The 17,940-nt window shown below is 38.2% G+C and overlaps 1 protein-coding gene across 6 annotated transcripts in view; it reads right to left on the reverse strand.

Moving 5' to 3' along the window:
* Positions 1-17,940, reverse strand: part of RPS6KA5 (ribosomal protein S6 kinase A5) — a 176,305-nt gene that overhangs the window by 68,804 nt on the left and 89,561 nt on the right. For all 6 annotated transcript variants that reach the window (XM_078054103.1, XM_078054102.1, XM_078054107.1 and 3 more), the window contains 2 exons: positions 4,985-5,100; positions 1,852-1,959 (listed from right to left, as the gene is read on the reverse strand). In XM_078054103.1, coding sequence (XP_077910229.1) covers positions 1,852-1,959; positions 4,985-5,100 — 224 coding nt within the window. The remainder of the gene's footprint in view (positions 1-1,851; positions 1,960-4,984; positions 5,101-17,940) is intronic.

The raw sequence follows: 17,940 nt of genomic DNA on the forward strand, positions 1-17,940 counted from the left end.
ACCACTAGTTCCCTTGTTGTGTCCTCACCTTCAGTCCATCATCCCTGAATCCAGTCTTTCTAGTTAACCCTTTCAGTCCTCCCTGAAGATAAAGAAAGCATGGTTGCCTACGTGAATCAGGTAGACGGCAGATTGGAGGGGGCTCCCTGTTTCTTATACACACTTGCAACCATATCACCTGTGCTCCTACTTTGAGGGACACCTGGTGCCCCCAATTCCTGACCCTGTCTGGGAGCCAGAAGTGCAAATTAGCTTGTTTTGGGGTTTCTCACATTACTAGCTTAGGATTCAACTGGGACCGGGAATGCTACCTCAGTTACAACTAGAGTTCCTGCTGTCCATCTTCCAAAATTTGGTTGCTATTTTCTTCCTTCTCTTTTGAGTACATGCCTATTTTACTCCCTTACTTTTGTGTAGGGGGTTTAATGAGGAAGCAACGGTAAACATATTTAACCTGTCACATTTTACTGAAGTTGCCATGAAAAGTTTTACAAAGGAGAAAAAGTTTTAAAAATCAGACTCTGAAGTAAATTCCTCAAAAATTCATCTATTTTATAACTATGAATTTTCCATCAGAGATAATCAATATAATTATAACCACAACTTCATGAAGGCAGAAACCATTTCCACCTTCTTCATCATTGCATTATCTAGTACCAAGCATAGTAGAGATGGTCAATAAATATTTATTAAGTAAGTGAACTGAACGAATATGGATACGATAAAAAACTAGGATCTTTATTTTTTTTTTTAAAGATTTTATTTATTTATTTGACAGAGAGAGACACAGCGAGAGAGGGAACACAAGCAGGGGGAGTGGGAGAGAGAGAAGCAGGCTTCCCGCGGAGCAGGGAGCCTGATGCGGGGCTCGATCCCAGGACCCTGGGATCATGACCTGAGCCAAAGGCAGACGCTTAACGACTGAGCCACCCAGGCGCCCAAAAAACTAGGATCTTTAGTTCTATAATTTCAGCACTTATGGAATTCACCTAGGACTGCTTTGGCAATATTACAAAAAGCAAACAATCAGAAACAGACACACCTGATGTGGAACTCGAGAATGATGTGTTTTACAACCACAAAGTCCTTCACTACAAAAATTTCACTGTAATTCTGTATTCTATACCAATAATTTCTTAGATAAAAATGAGCTAGCATTCAAATTTACCTCGTTATCTTGCATAACCAGTAGTATAAAAATATAATTTTTATTACAACTGCTACGTAAGTAGTATTTAAATTAGAATAGTAGATGTACATTTTAAAATGTCATTAAATGCATCTGTAATAGTAAACAAGTACTAATCAATACTGAAAATGCAAAGTCCTCCATATTTAAAATCTGCACATTATCTATTACATTTTAGTTTGTATGAGCAAAAACAGCAAGGTTATTAAAGAAGTTGGTCTAGTAGATCCTTGTCATTTTTGTCAAGTGAATTCAAAGGGACATCAGGACATGTCCTACTTTGTAAATACAATGTAAACTCTATGTCCTTTGTTTTGTAATTCTCGATTGGTTACCAACTAAGGCATAATTCTCCTCAAGGGCCCAAAGGCTTATTTACATTTTTCAGTTATATTTTATAGGGAAAGTTAAATGCACAGTTTAGTTTTAAACTGGGGAGTGCTGATATAAACATCAAAGGTTTACTGCAATTCTAACAAGATGGTAATTTTAAGCTAAAAATCTTTACAGTCATTCATGTCAAGATGTTCCTCTAGGCAAACCTGCACAAAAATCCATAATCCATATGGTACTCTCCTGATAAATGCTTATTCTGTAACTCATTTTTTTATCATTGTTTACATTCCGTTGTTACTAACTTCAAATTAAAATGTAATACTCACTTCTTCAGCCACAAACTCCTTACTCAGACCAAAATCTGTCAGCACCACGTGGCCATTAGAATCAAGTAGAATGTTCTCAAGCTTAATGTCACGGTATATAATTCCCAACTGTAAAAACAAACAAACACACATTTTCAAATAACAATTTCCAAAAAATGAATTAGGAAAGTCTTTATCTACCTTAAAAACAAACCAAAAAAGGATTCTCCTGTTCAGGATGCTATAATGGCTCTTAGTCACTGGCTAGGGCCAGTGTGAATTCGTCCATCTCAGGTTCATCTGCTGGGCTCCCTGGACCTCTCCTCTGTGTAATGAAGATCCATTCCCACTGGACCAGCTTCTGTGGGGTCTCTCCGTTGACTACTGTCAACTCCGTTCTTCCTGTTCTATCTTCTGGATGTATTTAATCCTCACTGCAGATGATCTTCTTCTGATACGTTTAGCCAATTCATGTCTATCACTTCCTAATGGATTCAGAGACCTTCCTGACTAACCAGATCCCACACTGGTCACATCTTTGTTTTTATTCTTTCACTTACCTAAGAGTACACTGTACTTACCTAAAAATAACTGGTATTTTCTAGGCATTTCCCGCTTGTCTCGATATAACCATACACTAACTCTGTTTTTCACTTTTCATGCATTTGTCTAGTACTATCTTGTACAGTGTCAAATAGATAATTAATAAAGACTTGTTGAGTAATGGGCTCCTAAACAAAGAGGCTGAAGATCATAGGTTAATTTTAGTTGATCATTAGTTCTAAATAAGTGAAATAAGTCAATTAGATATTTATATATCCTTCCATTTTGTTTTGCGTGTAAGTTTTATAGTAAAACACTCCAGCTATTTCTTCAGCTAAATAAATCTATACAAATCACACAAGAAGTTCTTGATAGATGTGCACTGCACATTTCATGTTATGTCAGCCTGAATTAAATGTTTTTAAACTTAGAAACACTGCTTTCCACAACACTAAGTATATGAAAAAGCAGATTTGTAATAACTTCCTCAAATTGAAACAACAAATTACACAAGGGAAAATGCAAGGCAATTTTCCTTCCAGAACTTCAGTGTTCTACAGGAAAGAAAGGATGGTATCTGCAATCTATTGAACAGACATTTGACTTGAAGCCTCACAAGCATCTAACAACCAGTATGACCTTTTTTTTTTTTTTTTCAAAGAAACTCTTTGGAAGCAATTTTAGAAATAAATCATTTACTATCTGCTTTACCTCATCACTTCCAAGTAAACTTCCATTTTTGTCTCTTCCCAGGAAACTCAATGTTAGCAGCTGTATCAAGGTTAATGTTATGGGCTTAATATCTCTTATGTTGTATCTCTTTGTATTTATCTTTTTAGGGTAGTAAGATTAAGAGAAACTTAGCTGAGGTCTGATTTGCTATATTACTTTCACTCCATATCAATTACACGTATATCCAGTATTCATCATGTTCTCTACTTCTGTGGTTCTGATTACCCTGTTTTAATAATAACAGTTGTTCGTGGATTTTCCTTTAATAAAGAGAATTAGTGGAATGAAAGCTTTCACACAAAAAGTGAGTTTAGCTTACCCATCGGAATTTTGTATTTGTTTTGTTTTTACTCTGGTATTTATGGTGATTTCCACCACCACTTTTATATTATAAAAACTTACATCTAGTACCCCTAAGCATAAAACTCAAAGATATTTTCAGCCCATTCCTGGGCCCAATTTGGTTCATGTATGAAGATGTCCTAACTACTTTATATCCCACAGAGATACTCAGGCAAAAGCTGGCCACCACATGACAACTCTACCCAAAGGAATGGGGTGTCTGTCCCCTCACCGCAGGGAGGCGTCAGCTCCCTTCCTGCTCCTCTGTTCTTTCTCTCCAAGCATTGCAGCCCTGCCTCCCATGCCCACCGGGGTCTTTTCCCTTTCCCCCTTGTTCTTATGCATTGGTCATCCACTCCTCTTAGGATTCCTACTCTGACTCTCAGCCCCTGCCTGCCCAGTCTGGGCTCTGCTCTAGCTAGATATCCCCCGTTCCTGGTCCCTGCCTTCCGTGCTTGCATCTTCTCGCCATCTTTTCTCACAGACCCTCCTGTCCATTGCCTCCATCTTGTAATCCCAGTCTCCCTGCCCCTTTAAAAATGTCCTCCCTCTTCCTTGCCTTTTCCCTTCATCTCTCTCCACCCTTGTCTATGCCCCCATAATCACCACTGTAATCTCTGTTCATCTCTAATCCAGTGCAGGTCTGAATTCATGATGATGAACAGTGGCTCGTATGTACTTGTCTCATCCTAATGTAGGGACTCAAGTCACGCTGGTCTCGTGGTCTCACATACTTTGATGAAAATTGCTCAAGTGCTTTCTATTTCTAAGGAAATACATACACGCCTAGTCTACACAGTGACTGCTTCTATAATAATGCTTCCTCATTAAGTTCAAAAAACTTTGTTCAAAATTTCTTGGATCAAGATTAACAGTATATGAAATAATATATGTTTTTTTAAATTTCAAACTGATTTTAATAGAGTTCAAACAGCATCACAGACATGAATTCCACTTAAAAGTTTTTAGCAACTGAGTTCACGCTATAGGGAGGCTGTGGAGGAGGAGGGAGGGAGAGGGAGCACGGGAGGGCCTCAGGGACACAGGCAAAGGCAAACCAGAGTGGGAGAGTGGGGTAGCTGAATACCATGGCAGGCACTTCTTTCAAATAACTCATATTCTCCGACCTAATCAGGAAATATACCCTGCAGACACACAGGCAGAGTCTGCAATGGAGTGAGTCACAATTAAGGAAATATATATTATGACTTGTGGTTTCATTTTAAAGCTTATCTTAAGAATGAAAAGCTTTTATTCTAATGATACTTTGTAATGAGCATTAGGATTTTTCATGAATAAAACCAAAGAACTGCTCGGGTTCTACCTTTTTAATCTGTATCACAGGAACTACAAAAAAAAAAAAAAGATTTTTAAAAAGGGGACTACAGAATTGAGAAAATTGGCAATAGTGTGTAAGTGTGCTTTTACAATCTCCACGAAGACAGTGACGTTTTAAAACATTAGCTCTTTTAGCTCCAGCATTACCTCAATTAACAGATTTTTCAAAAAAAGAACTCCCAACGATTGAGCATCTTACCTTGTGGAGATGTTCGAGGGCAAGCACGATCTCTCCAACATAGATCCGCACCTCGTGCTCTGTGAAACGCTCTCTTTGAGAAAGATGAGTAAAAAGTTCTCCACCATTTATATAATCTAAAAATGAAATATATTTTTTTCTTTCTTTGACTCGTATTCATAAACTTAAGGTAGTTTTCCCTCTTAATCATTTTGGATTAACCAGAAGGCACTGATTTTAATATACTATTTTTGCACAATTCTTTGTGTATAGTATACAGTTTCCTCTGGAACATATTACTAAATTTACATAGTAATACAGTTGCCTAAGATAATGACTATCCTACCCTGCAATCAAATGGATTTGCATAGATTATTGCCATTAAAGCTATTACATGACATCTGCATGTATTTAAATACATTCTCCCAAGTGCAGTGTATTAGAAACCTCTGCTGTCACTGTATAATACTTAACCTGCTATGAAGTAGCAAAACATCAGCCACTGCAATAACTAAGATAAAAAATGAACAGAACAAACCAAAACACAAACAAAAATCCCAGCCTTTCCTTTGTAATAGCTGCCAGTCGCTATTTCTAAGCAGGTTCCCCATTTTCTAGAATTTTCTATGCACCCTTTCAAAAAATGTATATTAGGTAGCAGGTACCGTTATCGATCCACGCAGCCCAAAAGAAAAAGTGGCATAATGTGGCTGAGTCAAACACCTGAAACTGAAATATTCCCATTTCCCTCTCAATTTGCCCTATTTATCCCCAGAGGAATAATGGGCCCAGCACGCTTCCGCTGCGCTACTCTGCTTATCCCCAGAGGAATAATGAAATGAGAGACAAAACAGGCTACAGTGAGGAGCGCCTGGGTAGCTCAGTTGGTTGGGCATTGATCGGACTCTTGGTTTCGGCTTAGGTCGTGATTTTGGGGTTGTGGGATCAAGCCCCACCCCACGTCAGGTTCCATGCTCAGTGGGGAATCTGCTTGAGATTTTCTCTCTCCCTCTCCCTCTGCTCCTCCCCCCACTCGTGCACACACTCTCTCTCTCAAATAAATAAATCTTTAAAAAAAAAAAAAAAACCAGGCTACATTGAGACATACATAAGGGAGCTCAATAATAATAAAAGCAATAACATAATTGTGTTCATAATTAGTTCTAATAAGACATTTATTGATAAACTGATAGTAGTTTCATTAGAAACTAACCACTGCGACCTTAACACACAGTGTAGACCCTGAAAACAGTCACAGATGTAGTTTAAAGCTTTCCTCCTAAAAACTTGAAAAGCATGTATCCCGAGTATATTCGTTTGTCAAGTTCAGCACAGTTTGAAAAAAGAACAAAGCAGAATCTTCATAAACTTGCAAATTTGTTTCATCTTGTCTGTTTAACTTTAAATTCCAAAAAGCAGATGCAACAGAATGAAAGAGCTCTAACAGCTGGTTGCTTTGCAATGTATTTTACGAAGCGTATACCAGTAAAAAGCATTGCCTCCTCTACAGCTTCTGTATTTTGCTAAGAGGTTTTAATTATATCTTAACACAAAGCTAATTATTAAAAAGGTGTAAAGGAACACAGCATTCCTGCCAACTAACAATGAATTTTTTCTACCTTTAAGTAGTTATTTGCTTAAATCTAATGCTGATGTTTATGCATAAATGGTTTCCACAGTTAGTCATGACACAGAAATAAACACCCACAGGTCAGCTGACCAACTGACAAACTCCTACCCATCCTTGTATGTCCTATGCAATTTTCTCATCTTCAATAACCACTCCAGCAGAGTTGATCACTTCCTTTTTTGTTAGCCACTGTACTTATTAAAGACTTCTACCACTGCAATTATCTTGCTGTATTGAAAATGTTTATTTGCACAGTTGCTTTCTCTGCTACACCCTGAGCTTTTTAAAGTCCAAATCAATATATTCACCTCTACAAACAAAGTACTCACATACAGTAAGCACTCAATAGATACATTATTAATTAAACACAAATTCTTTACAGTGGAATAAATATTAAATAGACTCTGAAAAAAATCACCCTGAAACTCAAAGGCAAGTGTGTCATAAAAAGAATCCCATGTACTCTTCTCTTAGTCCACAGGACCTGGCCTTAGTAACTCACAGACCTGGATTAGACAATGGTTTCACTGTGTCCTGCCTTGAGCAAATGAAGTCTCTCTCAGCTGCAGTTTTTTTGTCCACACAATGGGAATAGTAACTACTATGGATTGTTGTTGCCTGGAACTCAGACAGTGTTTTATTTTTCATTTATTGGGAAGACAAAAAACTAAAAATCTAAAAAAAAAAAAAACAAACCTAAAACATCAAGTAACCTACTTCCTACTTTTGGAATAGACCAAGAGCCAAAGGTGAAGACCTGACTTTCATACAATAAACATGTTTTCTTCGTAGGTATGTGGTTGCATACTTCACAAGGTCAACAGCCAACTCTATCCAGCAGTCAGGTGTTCACAGCTGTAAAGCAGATACAGAACCTGCCAAGTGGTATACCTGGCGTGTCCCTACGGGGCAGGTACTCTAGATCAGTGGCTGGGATATGACGTCAGTGGGAATTTCTGTAAGGTAAGCATTTGGTACTCTCAGTCATTATAATTTTAGTTTTTCTGTTCAGTGTGTAGTGGTGTCTCATTATGGTTTTAACTTGCATTTTCCTGAATAATAATATTTAGTATCTTTCCATGGCTTATTAGACATTTTAATATCTTCTTTAGTGAAGGGTCTGTAAGTTTTTTTTGCCTCTTTTGATTTTCTTATGTAAAATATAATTCACATACCATGAAATTCACCCATCTGAAGCATAAAAATCAATGGTTTCTAGTATATTCGGAGTTATGCAACTATCACCACATTGAATTTTAAAACATTTTCACCATTCCATCCTCCCAGAAATCCTAATTTATTTGTTTTTTCTTTAGCTGCTTGTGCTTTTGATATCATATTTAAGAAACCATTGCCAAAACCAAGGTCACAAAGATTTACCCGTCTTCCTCTAAGAAAGTTATAGTTTTAGCCCTCACTTTTCATCTTTGATCCATTTTGAATTAATTCTGTATATGATGTGAGGTATGGGTCCAATTGCATACAAGTCCATATGAAATTGGCTATCTAGTTGTCCCAGTACCATGAATTAAAAAGACTATTCCTTCCTCATTGGCACCCTCGTTGAAAGATCAACTGACTGTAAATGGACTGTGAGGGTTTATTTCTGGACACTCAGTTCCATTCTATTACTTATATGTCCATCTTTATTCCGGCACCACACTTTGATTACTGTAGCTTTGTAGTTTATTTTAAAATTGGCAAGTGCTGAGTCTTACCAAACTTAATTCTTCCTTTTCAAAATTGTTATATAGCTATTCTAAGGTTCCTTGACCTCCCTATGAATTTTAGGATCACTTTGTCAATTTCTACAAAGAAATAAGCTAGAATTTTGAGAGAGGTTGTGTTGAATCTGTGGATCAGTTTGGGGAGTATTGCCATCTTAATAATATTATGTCTTTCAACCCATAAACATGGTATCTTTTTATTTATTTAGGTCTCTCACTTCCTTCAACAACATTTTGTAGTTTTCAGAGTGTCAGGTTTACACTTCTTTAATGCTAAATTTATTCCTAAGTGTTTTATTGTAATGTAAATGGATTGTTTTTTAAAATTCATTTTCAGATTTTTCAGTGCAGGTGTACAGAATTTGTATGTTGGTCATACAAATGACCTCAGTTGCCTCCTGCAACTGTGAACTTGTTCATTTGTTCAAATAGCTTTTTAGTGGATTCCTTGGGATTTTCTATTTACAAGATCACATCAAATGCAGTTACCTCCTGCAACTGTGATGAACTCGTTCATTTGTTTGAATAGCCTTTAAGTGAATTCCTTAGGATTTTCTATCATGTCATCTGTAAACACAGGTTTTTTTCTTCCTTTCTAGTGTGAAGGTCTTTAATGTTCTTTTCTTGCCTACAATGTTGAATAAAGGGGTGAAAGTGGATATTCTTGCCTCAGTTTCTGATTTTAGGGGGAAAAAAAGGCTCTTGATTTTTAGGCTTCTGATTTTCAGGAAGTTCACTATTCCTACTTTTTGGAGTGTTTTTATCATGAAGGAGTGTTTAATTTTGTCAAATGCTTCTTCTATGTCCACCAAGATGATAATATGGTTTCTGTCCCTTATTCGTGACTGATAAGGTATATTAATTGATTTTCACTTGCCCTTGGATTCCTGGGATAAATCCCACTTGGCCACGGTATATGATCTTTTTAATTTGTTGCTAGATTCAGTTTGAGAGTATGTTGTTGAGGATTTTTGTGTTTTTATTCATAAGAGATATTGGTCTATAGTTTTCTTGTTTTATCTTGATATTTTTGTCTGGTTTTGGTATTGAGATAATACTGGCCTCATAAAATTAGTTGGGAAGTGTTTCTTCCTCTTCTATATTTTGGACACATTTATGAAGACTGGTATTAATTCCTCTTTACATGTTTGGTAGTGGGATGCCTGGGTGGCTCAGCTGTTTAAGCGTCTGCCTTCAGCTCAGGTCATGATCCCAGCATCCTGGGATCGAGCCCCGCATCGGGCTCCCTGCTCAGCGGGGCGTCTGCTTCTCCCTCTACCCTTCCCATGCTCAAGATCTCGCTCTCTCTCTCTCAAATAAAAAAAAAAAAAAACTTAAAAAAATGTTTGGTAGCATCATTACGGAAGCCATCCGGGTCTGGGCTTTTCATTGTGGTTAGTTTATTACTACTATTCCTCCCCCTCCTCCTCCTTCAATCTCCTTACTTATTAAAGATCTATTCGGATGTTGTATTTCCTCCAGTCGATTCTAATAGTTTGTGCCTTTCTAGGAATTTATTTCATCTAACTTACCTAATTTTTGGCATATTTGTTCATGGTTTTCTCTTATGACCTTTTTAAATTCTGCTGTCAGTATTAATGTCCCTTCTTCTATTCTTAATTTTACTAATTTGAGTCTTCTTCCATTTTCCTTCATCAGTCTAACTAAAGGTTTGTCGATTTTGTTTATCTTTTCAATGAATTATCTTTTGGTTTCATTCATTTTATTGTTGGCACATTCTCTATTTGATTAATTTCTGGTCTAATCTTTATTATTTTCCTTGTATCTGCTTGCTTTGGGGTTAGTTTGCTCTTCTTTTTCCACTGCGTTAAGGTGGAAGATTAAGTTACTGGTTTGAGTTCTTTTCAAAATTTTTTTCTTCTTAAAAAGAAATACATTTTTTTTCTTTTGAAATTTAGACAATTCAGCTATACATTTCCCACTAAGCACTGCTTTAGCTGTATGTCATAGGATTTGATATGTAGTGTATTCATTTTCTCTCATCTCAAAGTATTTTCTGATTTCTCTTTGACACATTGGTTATATAAGAGTATGTTGTTAAATTTCACAGTTGTGGTTATCCCAAATTTCTGTTACTGATTTCGAATTTCATTACATCATGGTCAGAGAACATACTTTGTATGATTTTAATCTTTTTTAACTTATTGAGGTTTTTTTTTTTTTTTTTTTTGAACAGCCTAGGTCTATCCTAAAGAATGTTCCTTGTGCACTTGAGAAAAATATGTATTCAGCTGTGTTGTCTGGAGAGAGTTCTACAGATGTCTGTTATATCTAGGTGGTTTATCTTCTATTTCCTTGCTGCTCTTTTGCTTAATCTTGTACATTACTGAAGTGGAGTATTATTGTTGACTTGTCTATTTCTCCCTTCATTTCTGTCAGTTTTCCTTCATGTATTTTGGGTCTATGTTGTTAAGCACACATTTGTTTGTAATTGTTATGTCTTTCTGATGAATTGGCCCTTTTATCATTATGAGGTGTCCCCTTTTAATCTCTGGTAACATTTTTTGTTTTTAAGTCTATTTGTCTGATATTAGTAAGCCACTCTTGCTTTCTTGTGGTTGCTACTTGTGTGATTTATCTTTTTCCGTCTTTCTTCTTTAATCTATTTGGTCTTTGAATCTACACTGTATCTCCTATAAATAGCATAACGCTGAATCTTTTTCCCCCATCTGACAATCTCTACCTTTTGATTATATGGTCTAGTCTATTTACATTTAATGTTATTATTGGTATAGTTGGATTTCTGCCTGCTGTTTTACTTTTTTGTTTTCTATATATTTTATATAGTTTTTTTCTCTATTCCTCCTTTACTACTTTCTGTTTCACTAAGTGAATATTTTCTAGTGTGATATTTTAATTCCTTCAATGAATTTCACTTTTTTTTTTTTAGTTATTGGTGGTTGCTCTATGGCTTACTAACATTAACAACAAAAACAGCTTCAGATTTATATCAATTTCAGTGATATATATTATATACACATATGTGTGTGTGTGTGTGTGTGTGTGTGTGTGTGTATATATATGTTACTCCTATACAGCTCATTCTTTCTCCTTTTTATGCTATTACTGTTATATACATACAATAATATGTGTTATACCATTGTTATATAACTACATGTTACAAAGCCACCAATATATATTATTATTTTATATATTTTATGTCTTTCAAAGAAGCTGAGAGGAGAACAAGTATATATTGACAATTAGCATATTAGCCTTCTTATTTATATTTTTGGTTCTCTTCCTTTTTTTTTCTTGTGGACTCAAGTTATCTGATTCCAACTCCCTACCCCCACCAGAGGCTTGTTTTATTATTTTTCTTTATTTATTAAATAACTTGGGTATTCTTGTACGGTCTGTTTTATCTGTAAGAAATCTCTGATGCTGCTCCTTAGAGGGCACAACCTTCGGCATTCACACAGTGGTTTGGCAGGGCTCTTTTTTACTCTCTTTTCCTGACCTGGTAAGCTGTCTGCCTCTGTTGGTATTACACCCAGTTGTTAGGCTCCCCTAATTGCTGGCTGACTGAGCTATTATTTTCAATAATGCCCTGGGGCATAAAGTACTCCACAGTCTGAGTCAATAAATTCAGGCTCCTTTGTAGGGTTAGTTTTTGAGGCCAGTGTTTGAGCTTTGTTCTGACCCCAAGAGTGTTCTTCATAATTGACTATTTCCCTCGTACTCTCTGGTACTCCAACAGTTTACTTCGTTGCTCTAATGGAGCTACCAAGCCTCCTCTTAATTGCTTACCACCAAAATCTCCATTTTTCTCCCTCAAAAACATCCTTAGGCTTGAACTTCCCACATACTTTGCTTCAAATAAAGTCAGTTCTTTTGGTAAGAACTTCAGAGCTCTGTGCTTATGAACTACACTTCTCCCTCTAGGGAAATCTCTGATCCACTGCTCTGGAGCTGGGGGTGAAGACAGTGGCCCACTTCTCTCAGAGTGACACCCCTGCTTTATTAACAAGGTGCTGCATGAAGGCACTAGTCTCTGGCCTTCTCAGCTTGCCTCTACCAGCACAGAATCTTCACCCTGTAAATGAGGTGGGTAAGGGCATCAGAACTCTGTATTCTCAACTTTCCAAGCCTGGAATAAAACTTCTGCCCTATGAGTGGGGGCTGGGTGGAGGAAGGGAGCTCCCAACCTCTCAGCCACATTTGCCAGGAATTTAGCCTCTGTAACACAGAGCTGGGTGAATGAGAAATGCCAGTGTCCTGCAACCTCCTGATGAGATACTATATCCCTTAACTGGGAGCTGAAGGGAGAGAAGGCCCCAGCTTCTTGGCCACACCCACCCAAATAGAGCTTTTGTCATACAGCGTGGGGGAGGGCAGAAGGTCAAGGCCCAAGAGCCACCCACTTTTTCTGTTTTTACTGACATTTAGATTCTCTTCAATAAATGTTTCTTCAATTGCTGAATGCCCACCCACTGGCCAACCTCCAGAGATTAAAAAAAATTTTTTTTATTTTAAATAACTTTTACTAGTTACGTTTGTTTCCCTGGAAAGCAGGTCCATGTAGCTCCTCACTTGCCATTGAATCATCTCAGGTGGTTCCCTTCTTGGCAGGGTGCCTCTCCTCCACCAATTCGCAGCCATTCTGTTAGCCCATTAATTCATCCTAATATTAATGATTTTCATTTTGATCATCTGATTAAGGCAGTGTCTCCTTAGCCTCTCTACCATGAAGTTATCTATTTCACCTTTGTAATTAGCAAGTAATTTTGGAGAGGTACTTTGAAACCATGTAACTATTCCAACCTACGTCATTTTATTTATTTATTTATATCTGAAGGGACTCATGGGTTTATTTTATTCAATGGGTTAAAATTCACTATCATCATTTCGTTCTGATTCTGGGAGTGTGATTCTTACTCTTACGGCATCAAAATTCTTCTAGAATTTTGATGAAAGTCTTCTGAGTTTACCAAGTCCTGTACCTTGGGAGAAATTTAACTCTAAATTGTCTCCCCTGAGGTTGGAGCTGCTGGAATCTTTATTCAGCTTTCAGCCTTCCAGCTCTTGTCTGGGCCACTGAAGTTCTCGCCCCATGCAATCAATGCTAAGAAGTCGGTCCACACACACAGATTTCTGAACCACCTCACCCGTGTTCCCTTCCTGGCAGGGTGCCTCTCCTCCACCAATTTGCAGCCACTCTGTTAGCCCTAAACTCCAACTTCTGACTCTTTGGCCTTGTAAGACTGCCTCTTCTGGACTACATTTTGACCTCTTATTTTACACATCCTTGGAAAGAAATATTTTTTGGTATTTAAGAACACAGGTCTTGAGTGTCAGAAAATCCAAAAATCCTAGCTATACCGAGAATCATCGATTATGTGACTTTGAGCAAGTTGCTTAATCTCTGAATCTAAAACCATATTTATAAAAGGTGAACAATATATTTTCCTACAGTTTGTTCATTTCATTCAACAGACTTTGAGACCTTATTATGTATCAATCACTTTTCTAGATACTGCACATATATACTGAACTAAACAGATAATAATCTCCATCCTAATGAAGGCTGCATTCCAGTGGGAAGAGAGAAACATAAGTAAATTAGATACCATGAATATTTTGGAAGATGATGGTTACTATGGAAAAAGTAGCACAGATAAAGGTAGAAAGGAAATGCCAGGATAGAGATGAGGACTGCATTTTAATAAGAGTGGTCAGTGTATGCCTCACCAAGGTGGCTTTTGAGCAAAGAATTTAAGAAAATGGAGACATGAACTAAGCAGATATTTGGGGAAAGACTGTTCCTGGCATAAGTAACAGTGCAAAGACCCTCAGGCAGGAGAGGGCCTGGTGTATCTAAGGATCAGGAAAGAAGCTAACATGGCTAGACCACAGTGAATGAGGAAAAAGTAGGAGAAGGGACATGGTCACAGAAGTAACTGAGCTAGGGGGGTGGGGTAGCTCGTGCAAGGTCTTGCAGACCATTACTGGGCTGCTCTGTATGCTATGCACTGCACAACGTATTGTGATCTAATTGAACTGTGGCCTCTGGAGCTGAGCTGGCCATTGGAAGGATCTCATCTTTTCCTCTGAATGAAAAAGGAAGCTTTTAAAGGATTCTGAGTAGAATAGTGGCATGATAAGACTTGCAATTTCCTAGGATCAATGGCTCCGGCTCCTGTTCTGAGAAGAGCAAGGGTGGAAATAAGGAGACCACCTGCGAAAGAGGAAGGTGAGTGAGGATGGTGGCTAGGAGGAAGATGACAGCAGTGGTGGGGGTACGGATCCGGCCCCACCTGAGCACCTGAAGAGATGGAGTTGGTGTTACCTGGAGATGGGGAAGGCTGCTGGAAGAACAGGTTTGGAGAGGATGATCCAAAGTTCGTTTCTGGACATGAGGCATGCACCGTGTCTGACAAGTAGTAAAAGCTCAATAAAGGGTAGTTACCATTATCATGATCATTACCCTCAATTATATCTCCTGAGACTGTTAAGAGGTACAAAAGAGCCCTTCTGGAACCCTTTGAGGGAGAGGAATTCTTATGACGGATTTAGAGCATGAAGAGGAGGTTCCATGAACCATCCTGAAAGCACTTCACATACATCCCTTGAAATTATCCACAACTGTTTTCAAGCATATGTAAGAATCTGTGCATTCTCTTGAGAAGAGAGGGTCCACAGCTTTTATCAGATTCTCCAGGGAGTTGTAAGCCAAAAAAAATAACAAAAAACCAAAGTTTAAGGAACATCACTCCTAAAAACAGCATTAAAATTGGAAAGGAAAAGTTCCTATCAAGTCTATTTACGAACAAAGCAGTGAGTGCCGGCTGCCGGCACGTGGGCAACAGCCGAGAGTAGCGGCCTACAGCCCGCGAGCCCCATCAACCTGATCGTTACAGCACACACACCCAGTTCTGGCTTCCCCACGGCACCGAGCTCACGTCCCACCAACTTCTCCCCTGGCCTGTCTTCACTCTCCTGGGGCTTATTTGCGTTTAGACTTGGACTGGTGAGGTTCAGAGCTTTAAAAAGTGAAATGGAGCAAGGGCTTTTCATTTTCAACAAGATCTCTGACTCCTGAAGATGTGCTGGGACCGCATTTCTGGTGTCTTAACACCTGTGTGTTTATCAAGAGCTCTAGCAAATCTATTAGGATAAGGCTGGGGCTGGCGTGCCTAAGGAAAAACAACTTAGCCAGGCAGTGAGACAATAAAACAAAATTTAGAAAAGACCATAGGGCTATTGCTAAATATGAGATGAATTATCAAATTTGTACTCTTTTGAACGAGAACACCAGACTCAGGAATGCAGGCACATTCTGGGACAGTTAGTAATGGCATAGATGTGGTCGGTGACATTGTGAAAACCCAGATCCTTAGAGACATCTGAAAGGAAGAGTCTTCTCAGCTTTATAATTCAAGGAACCCCACCCCCACCCCATCCCTTTCCTATTGAGCAATAAATTACATTTCTTCACCTAAAAGACTTACTAAAAAGCTCACACTGAATAAAGCCCCTGCATGGGGACTGTCTATTACTAGAATTATTTCAGGTCCACCTGCCTCGTGGGCTCTTGGTCCATGCCAACTTGTCTACCCTGAGTAATAACTTTTCTGTACAAATTATGGATTCATTAGATTTCTAGAAATTAGATTTCTTAAGGTTCTGCCAATTTCTTTGCAAACATGAAGTCTGGCTTTTTGTGTTTTTTTTAAGCCAATGTGAACTGTTTTTATTCTCTTTATGACAGGGAAACTGTCAGAAACAGCACGAGAATGTTCTGTTTTTTACTGATATTCCTGAGTCTTTTTTGCCTCTCTGGACATATGACAAAAACGGACCACGTGGCGCTGACTCAGTGAACATTCCTGGCTCCTGCTGTTTGTACGGACGCAGCATCTCAACAACCCATAAGTCAGGAAGCAGGAAAGGGCTACTGACAGGTAGGAATTCAGTGACATAAAACAGGGTTTTGGCTGCTCTCCTTTAAAATTTGTATCTTAACACAGCCCGCTACTTTTGAGACCAGACAAAGAAGTAATAACAACCAGAGATGCTGGATACCTTCTAAGTGCCTGTTCCACTTAGATATGGCAATGAATATGACCCTCATAAACAGTGCTCTTAGGTACTATTCTAATAGTATAATCCCCAGGGAAAACAGGTACTCTCTAGAGAATAGTGAAGCTAAACAAATTATCCAGAGTTGCATATCCTGTGAGTGGGAGAACAGGGATTATGAACATGGGCAGTCTGACTCCAAAGAGTGATTTTTTTATGCCATATTAGAATTGCCCTTTACCCCTTCCAAATATGGTTTTACTATCACTTACTAGGAGCGGCCTCATCATGCAGTTGGTCTTGCCAATTACTGTCCAAAAAACTGCGTTAAGATAAACTGTTCTGTCCTTCAAATATGTAAATGGCTTAGAGCCAATAATTCTATATATTTGGTCATATAATTTTGCTAGCTTACAGTTTTCACAATTAAGTTTTGGAGGGCTCATCTGAATGTCACAATACTCAGAAGCAGACATTCTAGGGTGGCTATACTGAGGTTTTTTTGGTTTTTTTTTTTAAAGATTTTATTTATTTGAGAGAGAGAGAGAATGAGCAGGGGAAGGGGCAGAGGGAGAAACAGACTCCCTGCTGAGCAAGGAGGCTGACTTAGGGCTTGATTCCCAGGACCCTGATATCATAACCTGAGCCGAAGGCAGATGCTTAACCCACTGAACCACCCAGGCACCCCTGAGATGTTTTTGTTTTTTTTTTAATAGGCACAGTAAACAATGAGTTTCAACCTTTTTTGAGAATGTGCCAAGCTAAAATTATCACTGACACATTTATGGCACATAATTTAAGAGAGTTAATTTATTACCTTGCAGGAATGGACTGTGGGCTGTTTTCTTTAAAAAAGGGGGGGGGGGTACTTGGCCTTGCCTGCAGGAATACCCCCAACCTTGTGGAAGACGCCTTAATTTTTCCTGAGAGGTCATCACCTTAGTCCGCCTGCCTGTTAAAGCAGAGGAATCTGAATTTGGCAACACAGAAGAGCTACTGTCTAGGTTCTTGCCAGAGATTAGAACCTCAAATTGTCTGCAGTCCAAATCTCATCAAATATTCAGTTGTGAGAAATAATACATACAAAGGCCATACATGTAATCGATACATCTTTCTGGATATACTATAATGGCTTTGGACAAAGTCAGAGCAGAAGAGAGCTACAAACTTGAATAACACCATTTTGGAGTTATACTCTGATCTTGTTCCACAGGCTTACATTATATGGAATAGTGACATGAAATTTGGCATCATCTTTAGTCAAGAAGACTGGTGAGAACTGTCATTACATCTGGGCCCGATTTAAAAAGTTTTCCTAGGTCATAATGCCTTACCTGTGGTTTTATCTATTTATTTTGAAACTTATCTTGATATAATTTCAAACTTACAAAAATATTTGCAAGAACAGTACAAGGAATCCCCACATAACCATTATGCAGATTCACCAATTGTTTACATTTGCTTCATTTGCTTTAGTATTCTCTCTCTCTAGTTTTTATATATGTTCATACTCTTCCTGAGAATACGTTGGAGACATCATGCTCCTACCCCTAAATCCTTCAGTGTGCATCTCCTAA

This window comes from Halichoerus grypus, chromosome 8, assembly GCF_964656455.1.
Source record: "Halichoerus grypus chromosome 8, mHalGry1.hap1.1, whole genome shotgun sequence".
Taxonomy (NCBI): Eukaryota; Metazoa; Chordata; class Mammalia; order Carnivora; family Phocidae; genus Halichoerus; species Halichoerus grypus.